Source organism: Oncorhynchus nerka, linkage group LG13, assembly GCF_034236695.1.
Source record: "Oncorhynchus nerka isolate Pitt River linkage group LG13, Oner_Uvic_2.0, whole genome shotgun sequence".
NCBI classification, from domain to species: Eukaryota; Metazoa; Chordata; class Actinopteri; order Salmoniformes; family Salmonidae; genus Oncorhynchus; species Oncorhynchus nerka.
The window spans coordinates 104,209,158-104,233,693 of NC_088408.1; the positions used below are offsets into that span (position 1 = coordinate 104,209,158).

The 24,536-nt window shown below is 47.2% G+C and overlaps 1 protein-coding gene across 3 annotated transcripts in view; it reads left to right on the forward strand.

The window, feature by feature from the left end:
• The first annotated feature begins 3,316 nt into the window (after positions 1-3,316).
• dapk1 (death-associated protein kinase 1) overlaps positions 3,317-24,536 on the forward strand; it is a 206,973-nt gene continuing 185,753 nt past the window's right edge. Inside the window, exons 1-3 of one of the 3 annotated variants that reach the window (XM_065026935.1) lie at positions 3,317-3,493; positions 3,763-3,963; positions 4,087-4,301. In XM_065026935.1, coding sequence (XP_064883007.1) covers positions 4,240-4,301 — 62 coding nt within the window. In that variant the 5' untranslated portion in view covers positions 3,317-3,493; positions 3,763-3,963; positions 4,087-4,239. The remainder of the gene's footprint in view (positions 3,494-3,762; positions 3,964-4,086; positions 4,302-24,536) is intronic. The other 2 variants (XM_065026936.1, XM_065026937.1) reach the window with 2 other exon arrangements.

Below are 24,536 nucleotides of genomic sequence, written 5' to 3' on the forward strand. Positions count from 1 at the left end.
ATCGTTAATAAAATGGTTATCTGACAGTCGATGTGAGATCCAAGTCTGTTTAATCTGCGTGGACAGATTTTGGCCTTCGCTTCTTCCACTCTGGCTCTACTCACCACTGCTGTTGAAGTCAAACTGGTTTCGAAGGTAAGTGTATGGCCAGTCAATTGAAGGGTTTATCCACACAGGTTTCACACTTCTTGTTGATTGGTTTACACTTGCTTTTATACTTGATCAGAAATGCTCATGTTTATGGAAATTATGCCTTTGATTTAATTAACGTGTGAGGTATTAACCATTGTAATGTAAAGTGTGCAATGGTATTTCAGTTAAAGTGTATCACTGTTCATTAAATAATTGACCTGTTTAAAAGGTATGAATGGCTCATGCCAGATTATGGTCTTTTCTTAAGATGCCAGTTCTCCCCATTCTGTAAGAACTGCACTAAGATGATATCACATTGACAAGATAGTCAAGTGACCGCTCTAACAATAGAAATACATGTCCTCAAAGATGGATGGTAGGCGGGAGGAGGCGAGATCAGGTGGGACTATTCTAGCCATTGAGAAGGCAGATACGTGTGTGAACAACACCTTCTTCATTGGCCGATTGCTCCCAACTCATAGGAATCCCCGCCCAGTTGACGACTTTTTAAACGGTGGAAACCCTGGAGGCAACGGTCATGCTGAAAATGGGTTATGTTCATGATGAGTCCTCTAACTATCTCTATGAAAACAGGCAAAACACCGATATATAAAGTAGTTTCAAAGTTACCGAAATGCCATGTGGTCCACTTATATCAGTGCATTCCTAACAACCTAACGATGATTAAACTTATATTCGGTCAAATAAACCTCGTGGCAAATTAGTTGTTTCCATTCAATTGGTGACATATTTTAAAATATTTTTCACCAAAAATGACTTGTTGCCGATCAAGTTCCTGATGACAAAATGCACACAAATCTTTTTTGTCACATAAATTGTCATGTACCGAATACAAATCTAATGTTCAATGTGTTTCCATGGCATTTTCAAATCTATCGATAGTTGTCACAAAAGCTGTCGGGTTTAAAAAGCTAAAAGTTCCTACTCTAGTGTCGCAGATACCGTGCGGGTCGGCGAGTCTACATGATGATATTATTATGGAGAAGAGCGAGAATATGTGTATTTGTCAAACGGCAGTCAAGCATCCGTCCCACCATGTCGATGGTTTAGTTATATAGGAGCCCCCCTCTGGTATTGGCACGTACGTTCTAGCACCATGACTTACAGCGCAAATCAAGCGTACACAGTGACATTATTATGGACAAAAGAGCAAGATCATTTGTATTTGTCACCAGAATAAGACCCTCCATATTTATTGGAACGGAGCATCAAGCTCATCACCTTGCACTTTCACCACCCTGTGAAGTTGATCATAATGTATTTCATCTGTAGCCTAATAAACTGCTGCGGAGTCCTAGCGGGAGGAACACAGTCCATGTCATCGCGTGACTCCAAGCTTACTTCTATATCATGGTTATTATATCACATTTTGCTCATAAAAGCGTTTCCACCACGATTTCTTGCATACTTAATTGTACCGATACTTAAAGATGCCACCATGGGGAAAGAACTAATTGTAGCGAAACGTCCTGTTTCCGTTCCAGGTGTTGTGGTTTTGTTGTTGTTCACCGTATGACCTTACTTGCATAAAAAGTGTGGATGGAAATGTGGTTAGAGAACAATTCCTCAGGTCGGGGGAAGATTTTGGGCGCAGTAAAACCTCTTGCTTTGCCTCTCTGGCTAGACTAGAGTTGGGATGGTGTTAAAGAGCTCTACCAGATTATACTATGGGAGTTTGTATTGATGATCTGTCAATTAACCTACTAGGTTTGCCTTTTTTACCCGCGTCTGGTTAATATGCCCACTCTTTTGGCCAAATAACTTTTTTTTAAACAGTGAATTTATCTCTATATTTGGTCAACTATTTTCAGTAGTTGTCTGCCGCCCCTAGTGGCCCAGGACACTACTACATGTAGTGGAACACGCAGCCCACACACCATTAGTATTGTATAGGAGTGTCATTACTCTAAATGTACAGTTGTATGAGTCAGTAGTTCTCTGCCGCCCCTAGTGGCCCAGGACACTACTACATGTAGTGGAACACGCAGCCCACACACCATTAGTATTGTATAGGAGTGTCATTACTCTAAATGTACAGTTGTATGAGTCAGTAGTTCTCTGCCGCCCCTAGTGGCCCAGGACACTACTACATGTAGTGCAACACGCAGCCCACACACCATTAGTATTGTATAGGAGTGTCATTACTCTAAATGTACAGTTGTATGAGTCAGTAGTTCTCTGCCGCCCTAGTGGCCCAGGACACTACTACATGTAGTGCAACACGCAGCCCACACACCATTAGTATTGTATAGGAGTGTCATTACTCTAAATGTACAGTTGTATGAGTCAGTAGTTGTCTGCCGCCCTAGTGGCCCAGGACACTACTACATGTAGTGCAACACGCAGCCCACACACCATTAGTATTGTATAGGAGTGTCATTACTCTAAATGTACAGTTGTATGAGTCAGTAGTTGTCTGCCGCCCCTAGTGGCCCAGGACACTACTACATGTAGTGCAACACGCAGCCCACACACCATTAGTATTGTATAGGAGTGTCATTACTCTAAATGTACAGTTGTATGAGTCAGTAGTTGTCTGCCGCCCCTAGTGGCCCAGGACACTACTACATGTAGTGGAACACGCAGCCCACACACCATTAGTATTGTATAGGAGTGTCATTACTCTAAATGTACAGTTGTATGAGTCAGTAGTTCTCTGCCGCCCCTAGTGGCCCAGGACACTACTACATGTAGTGCAACACGCAGCCCACACACCATTAGTATTGTATAGGAGTGTCATTACTCTAAATGTACAGTTGTATGAGTCAGTAGTTCTCTGCCGCCCCTAGTGGCCCAGGACACTACTACATGTAGTGGAACACGCAGCCCACACACCATTAGTATTGTATAGGAGTGTCATTACTCTAAATGTACAGTTGTATGAGTCAGTAGTTCTCTGCCGCCCCTAGTGGCCCAGGACACTACTACATGTAGTGCAACACGCAGCCCACACACCATTAGTATTGTATAGGAGTGTCATTACTCTAAATGTACAGTTGTATGAGTCAGTAGTTCTCTGCCGCCCCTAGTGGCCCAGGACACTACTACATGTAGTGCAACACGCAGCCCACACACCATTAGTATTGTATAGGAGTGTCATTACTCTAAATGTACAGTTGTATGAGTCAGTAGTTCTCTGCCGCCCCTAGTGGCCCAGGACACTACTACATGTAGTGGAACACGCAGCCCACACACCATTAGTAGCCAGCTACATTGTTACAATCCTTCCTTCCATTTCCTGCAACATTCTGTTTTTATGTTCTCTGAAAGGAAACGTTACTTTGTTTCAGCGTCTCGGATAATATATTAGCCTGTCTTCTATATTGACTGCTGGGACACGGTAAGACGCTTTATTCTATTATCGATACGTTTACATTTTCCAACGAATGTGAGCAGCTTAATCGGGGGCTACTATCCAAATTATTGGGTGATAAGAAGGGCCAAAATCTATTTGATTTGATTACCAATTAAGCTATATGAAATAAAGCAGCTGTATTTGTTTACTAGGGCGTTTTGTCCGCTATTAAAACGGCTAAACACCTGCTCTGGGGTTGAACATGACGATTTAACTTTACAAGAATAATATAGTCGCATTTCTTTCACTGGCAGCGAGCTACTCCCGAACACATAGCAGTCGTTTCCTTGGCTACTCCAAGCCTTCCACTCGGCTTTCTATGCTTCACCTGTAGCCGAAGACTGCTCCATTTTCTTATTTCTGGCACATTACTGAAAGGTAGACCTGCTTCGTGGAAAACTAGAGAGCGAAAAGCGAGACCAGGGAGTGAAAGTCGTGACGTCTCACAAAGCAAGGTGCAGCTTTTTTCCCAAGTCAACCCTCTCTTTGTTGAAGAATGTGTTCATGCCAACTCGGTGTACCATTGAACCGTTACACAACAATATGTACACTAACCATCTTGCATTTTAACCTCCTAGAATTAAAGGAGCAGATATGAAGAGGGTCCGTGGCCAGGTACGGCTGGGTCGGTTCACCGGGACACGGATGGGAGGCTGCTGAAAGAAGGCTGCGGTGATGTGCATGCTGCTGTTTTGGAATCCTCGGCTTGGGAGCAAGAACCGCCTGACAACATGACTGGGTTCAACCAGCAGAATGTTGAGGAATATTATGAGATGGGAGATGAGCTGGGGAGGTGAGTTGTATGTGCTGTGAATGAACACTACCAACAGTGTCTGAGCCTATACTGTGGTGGTCTGCTGTCCTATGCAACCACAATATCATACTATTACATTTGTGTGTTACATTTTGGAACAGTGACTATGATCAGTTATTATCCAAAGACTGACTGTAAACCCCTCAAAGGCTCTCTCTGTCAAAAACCTCTTGGTTACGCAAAGCATCATGACTATATTATCTCTGATTGATGGATAGATGTTACAACCAGACGAATATAATACTGAATAAGATTATGGGCTAGTGATTTATGACCTCTCTCACATCATCTCTGAGTAATAAATCCTAATGAAGTTTTAAACTGATGGCTTGATATGCTGGTTTGTTATCATGACTCTTATTCTGTCAGACTGACAGTGTTCATCATGAAGCAGCGCCCCCCTATCAGCCCTACTGTAGTGAGTCTTCATCTCACATTTACAGCCTCACTGCTCTACTCCGTATAGCTCACTGCTCCACTCCGTATAGCTCACTGCTCCAGTCCGTATAGCTCACTGCTCCACTCCGTATAGCTCACTGCTCTACTCCGTATAGCTCACTGCTCTACTCCGTATAGCTCACTGCTCCACTCCGTATAGCTCACTGCTCCAGTCCGTATAGCTCACTGCTTCACTCCGTATAGCTCACTGCTCCAGTCCGTGTAGCTCACTGCTCTACTCCGTATAGCTCACTGCTCCACTCCGTATAGCTCACTGCTCCACTCCCTATAGCTCACTGCTCCAGTCCGTATAGCTCACTGCTTCACTCCGTATAGCTCACTGCTCCAGTCCGTGTAGCTCACTGCTCCACTCCGTGTAGCTCACTGCTCCACTCCGTATAGCTCACTGCTCTACTCCGTATAGCTCACTGCTCTACTCCGTATAGCTCACTGCTCTACTCCGTATAGCTCACTGCTCCAGTCCGTATAGCTCACTGCTCCAGTCCGTATAGCTCACTGCTCCACTCCCTATAGCTCACTGCTCCAGTCCGTATAGCTCACTGCTCTACTCCGTATAGCTCACTGCTCCACTCCCTATAGCTCACTGCTCCAGTCCGTATAGCTCACTGCTCTACTCCGTATAGCTCACTGCTCTACTCCGTATAGCTCACTGCTCCACTCCCTATAGCTCACTGCTCCAGTCCGTATAGCTCACTGCTCTACTCCGTATAGCTCACTGCTCCAGTCCGTATAGCTCACTGCTCCACTCCCTATAGCTCACTGCTCCACTCCCTATAGCTCACTGCTCCAGTCCGTATAGCTCACTACTCTACTCCCTATAGCTCACTGCTCCAGTCCGTATAGCTCACTGCTCCACTCCGTATAGCTCACTGCTCCACTCCCTATAGCTCACTGCTCCACTCCGTATAGCTCACTGCTCCACTCCCTATAGCTCACTGCTCCAGTCCGTATAGCTCACTGCTCCAGTCCGTATAGCTCACTGCTCTACTCCGTATAGCTCACTGCTCCAGTCCGTATAGCTCACTGCTCCACTCCCTATAGCTCACTGCTCTACTCCGTATAGCTCACTGCTCCAGTCCGTATAGCTCACTGCTCTACTCCGTATAGCTCACTGCTCTACTCCGTATAGCTCACTGCTCCACTCCGTATAGCTCACTGCTCCAGTCCGTATAGCTCACTGCTTCACTCCGTATAGCTCACTGCTCCAGTCCGTATAGCTCACTGCTCCACTCCGTATAGCTCACTGCTCTACTCCGTATAGCTCACTGCTCCACTCCGTATAGCTCACTGCTCTACTCCGTATAGCTCACTGCTCCAGTCCGTATAGCTCACTGCTCTACTCCGTATAGCTCACTGCTCCAGTCCGTATAGCTCACTGCTCCAGTCCGTATAGCTCACTGCTCCACTCCGTATAGCTCACTGCTCTACTCCGAATAGCTCACTGCTCCACTCCGTATAGCTCACTGCTCCAGTCCGTATAGCTCACTGCTCTACTCCGTATAGCTCACTGCTCTACTCCCTATAGCTCACTGCTCCACTCTGTATAGCTCACTGCTCTACTCCCTATAGCTCACTGCTCCACTCCCTATAGCTCACTGCTCCAGTCCGTATAGCTTACTGCTCTACTCCGTATAGCTCCACTCCGTATAGCTCACTGCTCCACTCCGTATAGCTCACTGCTCCAGTCCGTATAGCTCACTGCTCCACTCCGTATAGCTCACTGCTCCACTCCGTATAGCTCACTGCTCCAGTCCGTATAGCTCACTGCTCTACTCCGTATAGCTCACTGCTCTACTCCGTATAGCTCCACTCCGTATAGCTCACTGCTCCACTCCGTATAGCTCACTGCTCTACTCCGTATAGCTCCACTCCGTATAGCTCACTGCTCTACTCCGTGTAGCTCACTGCTCCACTCCCTATAGCTCACTGCTCCACTCCGTATAGCTCACTGCTCTACTCCGTATAGCTCACTGCTCCACTCCGTATAGCTCACTGCTCTACTCCGTATAGCTCACTGCTCTACTCCGTATAGCTCCACTCCGTATAGCTCACTGCTCCACTCCGTATAGCTCACTGCTCCACTCCCTATAGCTCACTGCTCCACTCCGTATAGCTCACTGCTCCACTCCGTATAGCTCACTGCTCCAGTCCGTATAGCTCACTGCTCTACTCCGTATAGCTCACTGCTCCAGTCCGTATAGCTCACTGCTCTACTCCGTATAGCTTACTGCTCCACTCCCTATAGCTCACTGCTCCACTCCCTATAGCTCACTGCTCCAGTCCGTATAGCTCACTGCTCCACTCCGTATAGCTCACTGCTCCACTCCGTATAGCTCACTGCTCCAGTCCGTATAGCTCACTGCTTCACTCCGTATAGCTCACTGCTCCAGTCCGTATAGCTCACTGCTCCACTCCGTATAGCTCACTGCTCTACTCCGTATAGCTCACTGCTCCACTCCGTATAGCTCACTGCTCTACTCCGTATAGCTCACTGCTCCAGTCCGTATAGCTCACTGCTCTACTCCGTATAGCTCACTGCTCCAGTCCGTATAGCTCACTGCTCCAGTCCGTATAGCTCACTGCTCCACTCCGTATAGCTCACTGCTCTACTCCGAATAGCTCACTGCTCCACTCCGTATAGCTCACTGCTCTACTCCGTATAGCTCACTGCTCCAGTCCGTATAGCTCACTGCTCTACTCCGTATAGCTCACTGCTCTACTCCCTATAGCTCACTGCTCCACTCTGTATAGCTCACTGCTCTACTCCCTATAGCTCACTGCTCCACTCCCTATAGCTCACTGCTCCAGTCCGTATAGCTCACTGCTCTACTCCCCATAGCTCACTGCTCCAGTCCGTATAGCTCACTGCTCCAGTCCGTATAGCTTACTGCTCTACTCCGTATAGCTCCACTCCGTATAGCTCACTGCTCCACTCCGTATTGCTCACTGCTCCAGTCCGTATAGCTCACTGCTCCACTCCGTATAGCTCACTGCTCCACTCCGTATAGCTCACTGCTCCAGTCCGTATAGCTCACTGCTCTACTCCGTATAGCTCACTGCTCTACTCCGTATAGCTCCACTCCGTATAGCTCACTGCTCCACTCCGTATAGCTCACTGCTCTACTCCGTATAGCTCCACTCCGTATAGCTCACTGCTCTACTCCGTGTAGCTCACTGCTCCACTCCCTATAGCTCACTGCTCCACTCCGTATAGCTCACTGCTCTACTCCGTATAGCTCACTGCTCCACTCCGTATAGCTCACTGCTCTACTCCGTATAGCTCCACTCCGTATAGCTCACTGCTCCACTCCGTATAGCTCACTGCTCCACTCCCTATAGCTCACTGCTCCACTCCGTATAGCTCACTGCTCCACTCCGTATAGCTCACTGCTCCAGTCCGTATAGCTCACTGCTCTACTCCGTATAGCTCACTGCTCCAGTCCGTATAGCTCACTGCTCTACTCCGTATAGCTTACTGCTCCACTCCCTATAGCTCACTGCTCCACTCCCTATAGCTCACTGCTCCAGTCCGTATAGCTCACTGCTCCAGTCCGTATAGCTCACTGCTCCACTCCGTATAGCTCACTGCTCCACTCCGTATAGCTCACTGCTCCACTCCGTATAGCTCACTGCTCTACTCCGTATAGCTCACTGCTCCACTCCGTATAGCTCACTGCTCTACTCCGTATAGCTCACTGCTCTACTCCGTATAGCTCACTGCTCCACTCCGTATAGCTCACTGCTCCACTCCGTATAGCTCACTGCTCCACTCCGTATAGCTCACTGCTCCACTCCGTATAGCTCACTGCTCCACTCCGTATAGCTCACTGCTCCACTCCCTATAGCTCACTGCTCCACTCCCTATAGCTCACTGCTCTACTCCCTATAGCTCACTGCTCCAGTCCGTATAGCTCACTGCTCCACTCCGTATAGCTCACTGCTCTGCTCCCTATAGCTCACTGCTCCACTCCCTATAGCTCACTGCTCTACTCCCTATAGCTCACTGCTCCAGTCCGTATAGCTCACTGCTCCACTCCCTATAGCTCACTGCTCCACTCCCTATAGCTCACTGCTCCACTCCGTATAGCTCACTGCTCCACTCCGTATAGCTCACTGCTCTACTCCGTATAGATCACTGCTCCACTCCGTATAGGGATTCTATATGTAATTCTGTGATTAGACCCACTGAGATCATGCTACATTAATATGATCTCCAGGAGGTCTGGTTATCTGCTATGTTCTAGCAGTTTGACCTGCCTTGGCAATTCCTTACACGCTGAGAGGCTTTTGATCTACCCCCCCCCTCTACTCCTGATATCTCCCCCTGTCTCCCTACCCCCCCTCTCCTTCCCTACTCCCCCCACCTCCATAACCCCCTCTCCTTACCCCCTCTCCCTACCCCCTTTCCTACCCCCCTCTCCCTACTCCTGATCTTTCCCCCTGTCTCCCTACCCCCTCTCCCTACCCCTACCCCCCACCTCCCTAACCCCCTCTCCCTACTCCTGATCTTTCCCCCTGTCTCCCCCCCTCCCTACCCCCTACCCCCCACCTCCCTAACCCCTCTCCCACCTCTCCTTACCCCCCTCTCCCTACCCCTTACCCCCCCTCTCCCTACCCCTTACCCCCCTCTCTCCTACCCCCCACCTCCCTAACCCCCCTCCCTACTCCTGATCTCCTCCCTGTCTGAATCCAGCACCTAAGTGTCTGTGGTTGGAATGAGGCCCGTTTGGAGAGTGGAGTCAGTGGTTGGTGCTAGAGTAGCCGTGCATGTCAAGACTAGCCACCTCACTGGAATGAATTAGTTAACTTGGCTATCTATCTTATTTAACCATAAACACTGTGCCGGAGGTTCTATACATTATAGTTGTTGCTCCTAGACGTTTCCACTTCACAATAGCAGCACTTACAGTTGACCGACTGGGGGCAGCTCTTACAGGGTTGGAAAGGTGGCATCCTATGACATTGCCACGTTGGAAGTCACTGGCTTTACTGAAGAGCTCATTCTACTGCCAATGTTTGTCTACGGAGATTACGTGGAGGTGTGCTCGGTTTTATACACCTGTCAGCAACTGGTGCGGCTGAAATAGCCGAATCCGCTAACTTAAAGGGGTGTTCACATACTTTTTGTGTGTGTGTGTGTGTATATATATCTATAGTGTACTTCTAGTGGCTGATGGTTTCATCTCAGATACAGTCCTTAACAGAGACATTCTGTAACAGATCGGAGCTGAAGTTTGGTGCCAAATGATTTACAACTTGTGTTGACAAAACCAACATGCAAAGTAGATGATTATTATTTTAACAACCTAAGAAGAAGTATAGGTGAGCAACAACTGCTCAGTGGTAGGCCACACAAACTCACAGGACGAGACTGCAGAGTGCTGTAGCGCCTAAAAAGGGTCTGTCCTCGGTTGCAACACTCACTACCGAGTTCCAAACTGCCTCTGGATGCAACGACAGCACAATAACTGTTCGTCGGGAGCTTCATAATATGGGTTCCCATGGCCGAGCAGCTGCAAGCCTAAGATCACCATGCGCAATGGCAAGTGTCGGCTGGACTGGTGTAAAGTTCACCGCCATCGGACTCTGGAGCAGTGGAAACACGTTCTCTGGAGTGATGAATCACGCTTCACCATCTGGCAGTCCAGCGGACAAATCTGTGTTTGGCGGATGCCAAGAGAACTCTACCTGCCCCAATGCATATTGGCAACTGTAAAGTTTGGTGGAGGAGGAATAATGGTTTGAGCTACAGTAGGCCCCTTAGTTCCAGTGAAGGGCAATCTTAAAGCTACAGCATACAATGACATTCTAGATGATTCTGTGCTTCCAACTTTTTGGCAACAGTTTGGGGAAGGCCCTTTCCTGTTTCTGCATGACAATGACCCTGTGCACAAAGGGAGGTTCATACAGAAATGGTTTGTCGAGATCGGTGTGGAAGAACTTGACTGGCCTGCATAGAACCCTGACCTCAACCCTATCGAACACCTTTGGGATGAATTGAAACGCCGATTGCGAGCTAGCCATAATCGCCCAACATCAGTGCCCAACCTCACTAATGCTCTTGTGGCTGATTGGAAGCAGGACACCGCAGAAATGTTCCAACATCTAGTGGAAAGCCTTCCCAGAAGAGTGATGGCTGTTATAGCAGCAATGTTCCAACATCTAGTGGAAAGCCTTCCCAGAAGAGTGGGGGCTGTTATAGCAGTAATGTTCCAACATCTAGTGGAAAGCTTTCCCAGAAGAGTGGAGGCTGTTATAGCAGCAATGTTCCAACATCTAGAGGAAAGCCTGTCCACATACTTTTGGTTATGAAGTGTATCTCTGCTGTCTCTACTGATAAAAAGTTGTTGATCCTCCAGATATCCGCAAGGCTGCTAAAACACGGACTGACTGGCTAAGACCTTGGCTACTGACTGATCAGAGGGTTTCAAGGTACTTGGTTGATTCTGAGTCTAGGGAGTTCACATCCTCCTGCTCTGGGGCTGCAACTCAATAATTGCTCTTTCCTAAAGTGTGCACTTGTTCACTTCACTAATCTTGAAAGGAAATGACGGTTATAAATCAGAAATATGGAGGAAACTCCCATTTGCCTCAACCAATCCAGTGCTTTTAGATTTGTGGGATGTAGTGAACAAGTGCCCACTTCAGGAAAGAGATTATTGGAACGCAGCCTATGCCTGATAAGAACGGTTGTGTAGGCGGGGCCAGATCTTTTGTACGGCCCCTTTAGTGGTGTTGAAGCGTTTAATAGCCCCGCGGTGGTGGCGTGCTGTGTGCTGCTTGGGTTAAACAGACACACACACACACAGCCCAATCCCTGGGTAGGGTGGATATGAGGGGGCACCAGCGCCGTCACGGTGGTCCCCAGAATTGGAGGCTCCTGAATAGACCCTCAGATGTCAGTCCCCATCAGCCCATTGAAGGATGGTGCTGCAGTCTAATGGGCTCATGACCTATTCTGCTATTTACTGTTTTTATTTACGCTGATCTTGTTTTGTACATTTCCTATGACCTGAAAACAGCTTCTGGACATCCGAACAGATATCACTGAACTCCATTTGGATGAAGATTTCTACTTCAATGAGTCGACCGCTGTTGTTGAAGTGGTCAGATGACGAGGATGCTAAGCTACAGGACTGTTTTGCTAGCACAGACTGCAATATGTTCCCGGGATTCATCCAATGACATTGAGGTCACCAGCTGCTGCTGCTCCTCGCTGTTTATCTAAGTATAGTCACTTTAAATAGAGTTAAGGGCTTGTAAGTAAGCATTTCACTGTAAGTTCTACACCTGTTGTATTCGGTGCATGTGACAAATTTGATTTGATGTACTGCTCATTCCGGGCCAGTCCCTAATTCCCGGGACTCGAAAGAGGAAGAGACGGCGTAAGAGGACGACGAGCGGGCTCCTAGACGAGACCACGTTCTATTGGCAAACTGGATGAAATCCGTTCGAGACAATCCTATCAACGGGACCGGAAGTCATATCCAATGTTTCTCGGGGTCGTGGGTGAACAAGGGCATAGATAATATACTTCTAGCTGGTTTTTCTATGCCTCATCAAGACTGAACTGCAGCTTCGGGATGTGTGTCTCTTTGTTAATAACAGCTGGTGCTGAGTTAGAATACCACACTATTTACCAAGAGACTTCATCTATATTTTTATTTTGCTGTCTATTCACCACCACAAACCGATGCTGGCACTAAGACCGCTCTCAATCAGCTGTGTAGGGCCATAAGCAAACAAGAAAATGCACATTGAAGCGGCGCTCCTAGTGGCTGGTTATTTTAATGCAGGAAAAATGAAATCCATCTTACCTCATTTCTACCAGCATGTCACTTGTGCAACTAGAGGTGAGAACTCTAGATCACCTTTACTCCATACACATAGATGAAAAGCTCTCACTCGCCCTTCATTTGGCAGATCGGACCATAACTCTGTCCTCCTGATTCCCGCTTACAAGCAAAAACTCAAACAGGAAGTACCAGTGACACGCTCAGTATGGAAGTGGTCTGATGAAGAGATGCTAAGCTACAGGACTGTTTTGCTAGCACAGACTGCAATATGTTCCGGGGTTCATCTAATAACAAGTGCATCGACGACGTCGCCCCCACGGTGACCGTATGTACATATCCCAACCAGATGCCATGGACTACAGGCAACATCCGGACTGAGCTAGAGGCAACTAGAGGTGAGAACTCTAGACCACCTAGATGCTAGAGCTGCCACTTTCAAGGAACAAGACACCAATCCGGACGCTTACAATAAATTTTGCTACGCGCTCTTACGAGCCATCAAACAGTCAAAACAAAAATTCTGGACCAATCCTACTAAGCCGGCTTTGACACTCGTCGGATGTTGCAGGGCTTGCAAACTATCTCCGATTACAAACATACACAAGGCTAGACTGATTACCAGGACGCATACCCGGAGCGCTGACATTTTCAACTTTCCCTGACACAGTCTAATAGCTACAATGCCTTCAGAAAGTATTCACACCCCTTTACTTTTGTGTTAACGATCTACACAAAATACTGATGTCAAAGTGGAAGACATATTCTAACATTGTGAGAGAAAAAACACTCTTGATTAGAGAAGTATTCAACCCCCTGAGTCAATATCTAGAATTACCTTTGGCAGCTATGAGTTTTACTGGGTACGTCTAAGAGTTTTGCACACCTGGATTGTACAATATTTGCACATTCAAGTTGTTTGTTAATCATTGCTAGACAGCAATTTTCAAGTCTTGCCATAGATTTTCAATTACGATTTTTAAGTCAACTGTAACTGGGCCTCTTGGGAACATTCAATGTCATCTTGGTAAGCAACTCCAGTATAGATTTGGCCTTATGTTTTAGGTTATTGTCCTGTTGAAATCTCCCAGTGTCTTTTGGAAAGCAGACTGAACCAGGTTCTCCTCTAGGATTTCTTTCCTTGCTTAGCTTTATTCTGTTTCTTTTTATTCTTAACTCCGTAGTCCTTGCTGATGACAAGCATACCCATAACATGATGCAGCCATAACACTTTTTATTCAGGACATTCAAGTTAATTTCTCACAATTATTTTCGTAGTTTTACTTTAAGGCCTTATTGCGAACAGGATGCATGTTTTGGAATAGGTTTTATTATTTACAGGTTTCCTTCTTACCACTCTGTCATTTAGGTAGTATTGTGGAGTAACTACATAGATGTTGATCTAACCTCAGTTTTTTCCTATCACAGCCATTAAACTGATGTAAAGTCAACATTGGCCTCATGGTGAAATCCCTGAGTGGTTTCCTTCCCCTCTGGCAAATGAGTTGTATTTGCCGGATACACCTGTATGTTTGTAGTGACTGGGTGTATCGATACATCATCCAACGTGTAATTAATAACTTCACCACGCTCAAAGGGATATTCAGTGTTTTTCCCCCCCATAAGTGCCTTCGAGGCATTGGAAAACCTCTCTGGTCTTTGGTTGAAGCTGTGTTTGAAATGCACTGCTCGGCCCTTACAGATATCTATATACAGAGATGAGGTCATTCACATCATGATCAACACAACATGCTACAATTTTAAACATTTTACTGAGTTACAGTTCATATAAGGAAATCAGTGAATTTAAATAAATATATTCTACGGATTTCATGTGACTGCAATACAGATATGACTCTGTTGGTCACAGATACCTTTAAAAAGAAGTAGGGTCGTGGATCAGAAACCCAGTCAGTATCTGGTTGCCTCATGCAGCTTGACACATCTCCTTCACATAGAGTTGATCAGGCTGTTGATTGTGACCTGTGGAATGTTGTCCCACTCCTCTTCAATGGCTGTGGGAAATTGGTGGATTTAGGCAGGAACTGGAACACGCTGTCGTACACCTCGATCCAGAGCATCCCAAACATGCTCAATGGGTGACATGTCTGAGTATGAAGGCCATGGAAGAACTGGGACATGCTGTCGTACACCTCGATCCAGAGCATCCCAAACATGCTCAATGGGTGACATGTCTGAGTATGCAGGCCATGGAAGAACTGGGACATTTTCAGCTTCCAGGAATTGTGTACAGATCCTTGCGACAAGGTGCTGTGCATTATCATACTGAAACATGAGGTGATGGCAGTGGATGAATGGCACGACAACGGGCCTCGTCACAGCATCTCTGTGCATTCAAATTTCCATCGATAAAATGCAGTTGTGTTGGTTGTCCGTAGCTTATGCCTGTCCATACCATAACCCCACTGCCACCATGGGGCACTCTGTTCACAACGTTGACATCAGCAAATCGCTCGCCCACACAACACCATGCATGCCATCTAGCCGGTACAGTTGAAACTGGAATTCATCCTTGAAGAGCACATCACCAGTGGCCATCGAAGGTGAACATTTGCCCACTGAAGTCAGTTACGACTCCAAACTGCAGTCAGGTCAAGACTCTGGTGAGGACGACGAGCACACAGATGAGCTTCCCTGAGAGGGTTTCTGACAGTTTGTACAGAAATTCTTGACTTGTGCAAACCCAGAGTTTTATTAGACGATCTCACAGGCTGGCGTAGAGATCCGTGGTCTGTGAGGCCGGTTGGATGTACTGCCAAATTCTCTAAAAATAACGTTGGAGGCAGAGTATGGTAGAATAATGAACATTAATTTGTCCGGCACCAGCTCTGGGGGGTGTTCCTGCCGTCAGGATGCCAATTTGCATCTGTGGCTGTGAATTCTGTCACAACTGCACATTTTTAGTGGCTTTTTATTGTCCCCAGGTAAATCTGTGTAATGATCATGATGTTAAATCAGCTTCTTGATGTGCCACACCTGTCTTGGCGAAGGAGAAATGCTCACTAATGGGTGAAAACAAGTACATGAGAGAAATCAGCGTTTTGTGTGTATGGAACATTTCTGGGATCTTTTTTTTTCATGAAACATGAGACCAACTTGACTTTTTGTTGTTTTATTTGTACCATATTTTTGTTCAGTGAATTTAGGCCATGAAGGTGTTAAATAGTTGACTCAAGACATTTCAGCTTGAAATGTTTTATTAATGAAACATAATTTGACATTATGGGGTAATGTGTGTAGGGAAGTGATGACAAATCTCAATCCATTTTGTCAACATAAAAAAAATGAAGTGTCAACCACTTTCAATCACTATAGACCCTGTGCCCAAGAACTCCAAGGTAACCTGTCTAAATGCCTACCGCCCCATAACACTCACACCTGTAGCCATAACATGCTTTGAAAGGCTGGTCATGGCTCACATCAACACCATCATCCCAGACACCCTGGTCCCACTCCAATTCACATACCAACCCAACGAGACCACAGATGACACAGTCTCTATTGCTAAACGACTACCGCCCCGTAGCACTCACTTCCGTCATCATGAAGTGCTTTGAGAGACTAGTCAAGGACCATATCACCTCCACCCTACCTGACACCCTAGACCCACTCCAATTTGCTTACCGCCCAAATAGGTCCACAGACGATGCAATCTCAACCACACTGCACACTTTCCCTTCACCTGGACCCAGAACCACAGATGACAGTCTCTATTGCACTCCACACTGCCCTTTCCCACCTGGACTAAAGGAACACCTACGTGAGAATGCTGTTCATTGACTACAGCTCAGCGTTCAACACTATAGAGCCCCACAGTGGAGGTGGCATAATACCCGTAAAACCTAGCGGTCAAACGGAGAAATGGTTCCATTCATCTTTCACATTGGGGATTTTAGAAACACTAAAATAAGGACTGTGTTTCGTGTAGGCGTTTTGAGAACCATGGAAATCTCTCTCGGACACGGTGACTGATTCGGCTCTCTTTACGGCTTCGAATTAGCATCAAAGTACACATCATGCAAAACTACAATTCATTGCAAATACAGTGCATTCGGAAAGTATTCAATGGGCCAAATACTTATTTTCCACCATCAATTGTAAATAAATTCATTAAAAATCCTACAATGTGATTTTCTGGATTTTTTTTTTTTTTCATTTTGTCTGTCATAGTTGAAGTGTACCTAAGATGAAAATTACAGGCCTCTCTCATCTTTTTAAGTGGGAGAACTTGCACAATTGGTGGCTGACTAAATACTTTTTTGCCCCACTGTATATAGATATATAGCTATATGGAAACAGGATGCACCTGAGCTCAATTTCAAGTCTCATAGCAAAGTTTGCATGATGTCTACTTTGATGCTAATTTGAAGCAGAAAAGAGAGCTGACTCAGTCACTATGTCTGAGGGATTTCCAGGGTTAGCCTCCACGAAACACAGTCAAATCAAATCAAATGTATTTATATAGCCCTTCATACATCAGCTGATATCTCAAAGTGCTGTACAGAAACCCAGCCTAAAACCCCAAACAGCAAGCAATGCAGGTGTAGAAGCACGGTGGCTAGGAAAAACTCCCTAGAAAGGCCGAAACTAGAGAGGAACCAGGCTATGAGGGGTGGCCAGTCCTCTTCTGGCTGTACCGGGTGGAGATTATAACAGAACATGGCCAAGATGTTCAAATGTTCATAAATGACCAGCAGGGTCAAATAATAATAATCACAGTAGTTGTCGAGGGTGCAGCAAGTCAGCACCTCAGGAGTAAATGTCAGTTGGATTTTTATAGCCGATCATTAAGAGTATCTCTACCGCTCCTGCTGTCTCTAGAGAGTTGAAAACAGCAGTTCTGGAACAGGAAACACGTCTGGGACAGGTAGCAGGTCTGGGACAGGTAGCAGGTCTGGAACAGGAAACACGTCTGGGACAGGTAGTCACGTCCTGTCCCAGTCCTTATTATAAGTGTTTCTAAAATCCCCAATGTGAAAAGTGAATGGAACCATTTTCTCCGTTTGACCGCTAGGTTTTATGGGTATTGTGTACTGTGGCACTTTTTATAGTGCCCTCCAAACTCATCACTAAGCTAAGGACTATGGGACTGAATACCTCCCTCTACAACTGGATCCTGGACTTCCTGACGGGCCGGACCAGGTGGTGAGGGGGCTGCCGTATTCTGTTCATAGAGCCTGGTCATAGAGCCTGGTGGGACTGAATACCTCCCTCTAGTCTCTGGTCATAGAGCCTGGTCATAGGGAATGAGGTGCCATTATGCTGGAGTCGACTGTGTGGCATCCGTACATTAGAGTTGGGATCTATCCACTTTGAATTAGTTACCTGCATCCGTACATTAGAGTTGGGATCTATCCACTTTGAATTTCCATGTTTTGTTTCTAAATAATCGACTGGATTGATCAGAGGAGCTCTTTGTGTAATAGATATTGATGAGTCTGCTCTGTGGGCAGAACACTGCAAGTTCTTCATTAGTCAGCCTATAGTGTCTCCATTCAGCCCCAGCATTAGTCAGCCTATAGCGTCTCCATTCAGCCCCAGCATCAGTCAGCCTATAGTGTCTCCATTCAGCCCCAGCATCAGTCAGCCTATAGTGTCTCCATTCAGCCCCAGCATCAGTCAGCCTATAGTGTCTCCATTCAGCCCCAGCATCAGTCAGCCTATAGTGTCTCCATTCAGCCCCAGCATCAGTCAGCCTATAGTGTCTCCATTCAGCCCCAGCATTAGTCAGCCTATAGTGTCTCCATTCAGCCCCAGCATCAGTCAGCCTATAGCGTCTCCATTCAGCCCCAGCATTAGTCAGCCTATAGCGTCTCCATTCAGCCCCAGCATTAGTCAGCCTATAGTGTCTCCATTCAGCCCCAGCATTAGTCAGCCTATAGTGTCTCCATTCAGCCCAAGCATTAGTCAGCCTATAGCGTCTCCATTCAGCCCCAGCATTAGTCAGCCTATAGTGTCTCCATTCAGCCCCAGCATCAGTCAGCCTATAGTGTCTCCATTCAGCCCCAGCATTAGTCAGCCTATAGTGTCTCCATTCAGCCCCAGCATTAGTCAGCCTATAGCGTCTCCATTCAGCCCCAGCATTAGTCAGCCTATAGTGTCTCCATTCAGCCCCAGCATCAGTCAGCCTATAGTGTCTCCATTCAGCCCCAGCATTAGTCAGCCTATAGTGTCTCCATTCAGCCCCAGCATCAGTCAGCCTATAGTGTCTCCATTCTGCCCCAGCATTAGTCAGCCTATAGTGTCTCCATTCAGCCCCAGCATCAGTCAGCCTATAGTGTCTCCATTCAGCCCCAGCATTAGTCAGCGTCTCCAATCAGCCCCAGCATTAGTCAGCCTATAGTGTCTCCATTCAGCCCCAGCATCAGTCAGCCTATAGTGTCTCCATTCAGCCCCAGCATTAGTCAGCGTCTCCAATCAGCCCCAGCATTAGTCTTCCTGTGTGCCCCAAATGGCACCCTGTTCCATATATATTTATTTTACCTTAATTTAACTAGGCAAGTCAGTTAAGAACAAATTCTTATTTTCAATGACTGCCTAGGAACAGGTTAACTGCCTGTTCAGGGGCAGAACGACAGATTTGTACCTTGTCAGCTCAGGGGTTTGAACTTGCAACCTTCCGGTTACTAGTCCAACGCTCTAACCACTAGGCTACCCTGCCCACCCAGTGGTGTGTGTGTGGTGGTCTCTCTAGTATCACACCACTGAGATCATGTTACTAGAGAGACCAACACACCACTGAGATCATGTTACTAGAGAGACCAACACACACACACCACTGAGATCATGTTACTAGAGAGACCAACACACCACTGAGATCATGTTACAAGAGACCAACACACACCACTGAGATCATGTTACTAGAGAGACCAACACACCACTGAGATCATGTTACAAGAGACCAACACACACACCACTGAGATCATGTTACTTGATGTAGTAACTTGATCTCAGTGGTGTGTGTGTGTTGGTCTCTCTAGTAACATGATCTCAGTGGTGTGTGTTGGTCTCTCTAGTAACATGATCTCAGTGGTGTGTGTGTGTGTGTTGGTCTCTCTAGTAACATGATCTCAGTGGTGTGTGTTGGTCTCTCTAGTAACATGATCTCAGTGGTGTGTGTGTGTGTGTTGGTCTCTCTAGTAACATGATCTCAGTGGTGTGTGTTGGTCTCTCTAGTAACATGATCTCAGTGGTGTGTGTGTGTGTGTTGGTCTCTCTAGTAACATGATCTCAGTGGTGTGTGTTGGTCTCTAGTAACTTGATCTCAGTGGTGTGTGCTGGTCTCTCTAGTAACATGATCTCAGTGGTGTGTGCTGGTCTCTCTAGTAACATGATCTCAGTGGTGTGTGCTGGTCTCTCTAGTAACATGATCTCAGTGGTGTGTGCTGGTCTCTCTAGTAACATGATCTCAGTGGTGTGTGCTGGTCTCTCTAGTAACATGATCTCAGTGGTGTGTGTTGGTCTCTCTAGTAACATGATCTCAGTGGTGTGTGTGTGTGTGTTGGTCTCTCTAGTAACATGATCTCAGTGGTGTGTGTTGGTCTCTAGTAACTTGATCTCAGTGGTGTGTGCTGGTCTCTCTAGTAACATGATCTCAGTGGTGTGTGCTGGTCTCTCTAGTAACATGATCTCAGTGGTGTGTGTTGGTCTCCAGTAACATGATCTCAGTGGTGTGTGTTGGTCTCTAGTAACATGATCTGTGGTGTGTGTGTGTGTGTTGGTCTCTCTAGTAACTTGATCTCAGTAGTGTGTGTTGGTCTCTCTAACATGATCTCAGTGGTGTGTGTTGGTCTCTCTAGTAACATGATCTCAGTGGTGTGTGTTGGTCTCTCTAGTAACATGATCTCAGTGGTGTGTGTTGGTCTCTCTAGTAACTTGATCTCAGTGGTGTGTGTTGGTCTCTCTAGTAACATGATCTCAGTGGTGTGTGCTGGTCTCTCTAGTAACATGATCTCAGTGGTGTGTGTTGGTGTCTCTAGTCACATGATCTCAGTGGTGTGCTGGTCTCTGTAGTAACATGAGCTCAGTGGTGTGCTGGTCTCTGTAGTAACTTGATCTCAGTGGTGTGTTGGTGTCTCTAGTAACATGATCTCAGTGGTGTGCTGGTCTCTGTAGTAACTTGATCTCAGTGCTGTGTGTGTTGGTCTCTCTAGTAACATGATCTCAGTGGTGTGTGCTGGTCTCTCTAGTAACATGATCTCAGTGGTGTGTGTTGGTGTCTCTAGTCACATGATCTCAGTGGTGTGTTGGTCTCTTTAGTAACATGAGCTCAGTGGTGTGCTGGTCTCTGTAGTAACATGATCTCAGTGGTGTGTGTTGGTGTCTCTAGTCACATGATCTCAGTGGTGTGCTGGTCTCTGTAGTAACTTGATCTCAGTGCTGTGTGTGTTTGCGTTAGCATGTCACTGTATTAAGCTGTGTCAGATCTGCAGCCTGACTGCCTCCGTCTGACTAGCGCTAATTGGGGTGTGTGCGCGCAGTGAGCGTACATCATGTCTGTTGTAGTTAGTGTAAGGGCCGTACACAGGGTGCTGTTCCCTGATGCTTTAGTGTTCAGTAGTATACACGTGGATGAAGCCTGTACTTCAGTGACAGTGGGTTGCTAAGCTGAACCTTTAAAATGACCCCCCTCTTAATGCGGAGCTAGAGGAGGGGCAGTCTCGGACATGCAGTGTTTCCCACCCATTGACCCAGATTCCCCTGACACGACAATGCCCCCCATGTCATGGAGGAGGGCTGAGTGTTACTACAGCTCGCCTGTCTGGGCACGTCATAGTCTGGGACTGCTGTTATCGCATGGGAACTCGGGAGTGTAAATCCATTGGAGAGTAGTGGTGGTAGCACTACCTGTAGTGTCTATTCATTCCAGACGTGATGTTGCCTTCTACCTGAATAATAGTAGTAGTAGTCAGCCTTTACTTACCCTTTGAATGATTCATCTCCTACATTGAACAGAGGACAACTGGAGCTCTGCCCACTGTGCTAACAGTGAATGGAGGGTGGCTTCACAAGTGTGTGTGAGCGAGCATACAGCAGAATGGGTCTGTCTGTTACCCTGTAGCACCTGCCTTGTCCTGACTCCTCACTGTACTGACCACTGTAACACCTGCCTTGTCCTGACTCCTCACTGTACTGACCACTGTAACACCAGCCTTGTCCTGACTCCTCACTGTACTGACCACTGTAACACCAGCCTTGTCCTGAGTCCTCACTGTACTGACCACTGTAACACCAGCCTTGTCCTGACTCCTCACTGTACTGACCACTGTAACACCTGCCTTGTCCGCCTGCCTTGTCCGCCTGCCTTGTCACCCATTGAGCATTTTTGGGATGTTCTGGATTGGTGTGTATGACAGCGTGTTCCAGTTCACGCCAATATCCAGCAACTTCTCACAGCCATTGAAAAGCAGTGCGACAACATTCCACAGGCCCTCCATCAAAAGCCTGATTTACTCGACAAGATGTGTCACGCTGCATGATGCAAACGATGACGTACTGACTGACTGGTTTTCTCTTTTTTAGTTTTAAGGCATCTGTGTTCCCAGTCATGTGAAATCTTTAGATTAAGACCTAATGAATTTAAATGGCTTGATTTCCTTCTGAACGAATTGAGATTGTAGCATGTTGCGTTGATATTTTCTGTTCACTGTAGCTATTTCAACTACAAGTGGCTCAGATGAGTGAACACGTTCATGCAGGGAAATGCTTGCCAAACTGGTTTTAGTCACAGACATGTTTTTTTTCTTCCATTTAGTTTGTTATCTAGTAAACAATCTTATCCCATGAATGCAAGCAAGTACATGGCCTGAATGGATAGAGCTTCCCCAACTGTCTTACTGTTTTCAGATTACATACATAGAAAACTCCACTAAGTCCTCTAACATAATAGGTCCAGACAGTAACAGTGCTGTTTCTGGATCAAGGATGAGTCAGAGTTCAGTGAGATGAGTTCACTTTGACGCCAGTCCAGTGGTCCTACATCGTGGCTTGCGAAAGTGTTCACCCCCCCTTGGCATTTCTCCTATTTTGTTGCCTTACGACATGGAATTAAAATTGATTTTTGGGGGGGTTTGTATCATTTGATTTACACAACATGCCTACCACTTTCAAGATACAAAGAAATAAGACAAAACAGAACTTGAGTGTGCATAACTATTCAATACTTTGTAGACCCACCTTTTCCAGTAATTACAGCTACAAGTCTCTTGGGGTTTGTCTCTATAAGCTTGGCACATCTAACCACTGGGATTTTTGCCCATTCTACAAGGAGAAACTGCTCCAGCTCCTTCAAGTTGGATGGGTTCCTCTGGTGTTACAGCAATCTTTAAGTCGTACCACAGATTCTCAATTGGGTTGAGGTCTGGATTTAAACTAGGCCAAGACATTTAAATGTTTCCCCTTAAATTGTATTTTATTTATTTTACCGGGCAAGTCAGTTAAGAACAAATTCTTATTTAACAATGACGATCGACCAAAAGGCAAAAGACCTCCTGCGGGGACGGGGGCTGGGATTTAAAAAAACACAATGTATACAAAATAAATATAGGACAAAACACACATCACACACTGTCCATCCAAGTGAGGAGAGGAGGAGAGGAGGAGAGGAGGAGGAGGGGGCATCACACACTGTCCATCCAAGTGTGGAGAGGAGGAGAGGAGGAGAGGAGGAGGAGGGGGCATCACACACTGTCCATCCAAGTGTGGAGAGGAGGAGAGGAGGAGAGGAGGAGGAGGGGGCATCACACACTGTCCATCCAAGTGTGGAGAGGAGGAGAGGGGAGTCCATCCAAGTGAGGGAGGAGGGGGGCATCACACACTGTCCATCCAAGTGTGGAGAGGAGGAGGAGGGGGCAGGAGAGAGGAGGAGGAGGGGGCATCACACACTGTCCATCCAAGTGTGGAGAGGAGGAGGAGGGGGGAGAGGAGGAGGAGGAGGGGGCATCACACACTGTCCATCCAAGTGTGGAGAGGAGGAGGGGGGCATCACACACTGTCCATCCAAGGAGGAGAGGAGGAGGAGGGGCATCACACACTGTCCATCCAAGTGTGGAGAGGAGGAGGGAGAGGAGGAGGAGGGGGCATCACACACTGTCCATCCAAGTGTGGAGAGGAGGAGGAGGAGAGGAGGAGGAGGGGGGGCATCACACACTGTCCATCCAAGTGTGGAGAGGAGGAGGAGGAGGAGAGGGAGGGAGGAGGGGGCATCACACACTGTCCATCCAAGTGTGGAGAGGAGGAGAGGGGGAGAGGAGGAGGAGGAGAGGAGGAGGGGGGGCATCACACACTGTCCATCCAAGTGTGGAGAGGAGGAGGGAGGGGGCATCACACACTGTCCATCCAAGTGTGGAGGAGGAGGGGGCATCACACACTGTCCATCCAAGTGTGGAGAGGAGGAGGAGGGGGCATCACACACTGTCCATCCAAGTGTGGAGAGGAGGAGGAGGGGGCATCACACACTGTCCATCCAAGTGTGGAGAGGAGGAGGAGGGGGGCATCACACACTGTCCATCCAAGTGTGGAGAGGAGGAGGAGGGGGGGGCATCACACACTGTCCATCCAAGTGTGGAGAGGAGGAGAGGAGGAGGAGGAGGAGGAGGAGGAGGAGGAGGGGGCATCACACACTGTCCATCCAAGTGTGGAGAGGAGGAGAGGAGGAGGAGGACTGTCCAGGAGGAGGAGGAGGAGGAGGAGGGGGCATCACACACTGTCCATCCAAGTGTGGAGAGGAGGAGGAGGAGGAGGAGGAGGAGGAGGAGGGGGGGCATCACACACTGTCCATCCAAGTGTGGAGAGGAGGAGGAGGGGGCATCACACACTGTCCATCCAAGTGTGGAGAGGAGGAGGAGGGGGCATCACACACTGTCCATCCAAGTGTGGAGAGGAGGAGGAGGGGGCATCACACACTGTCCATCCAAGTGTGGAGAGGAGGAGGAGGGGGCAT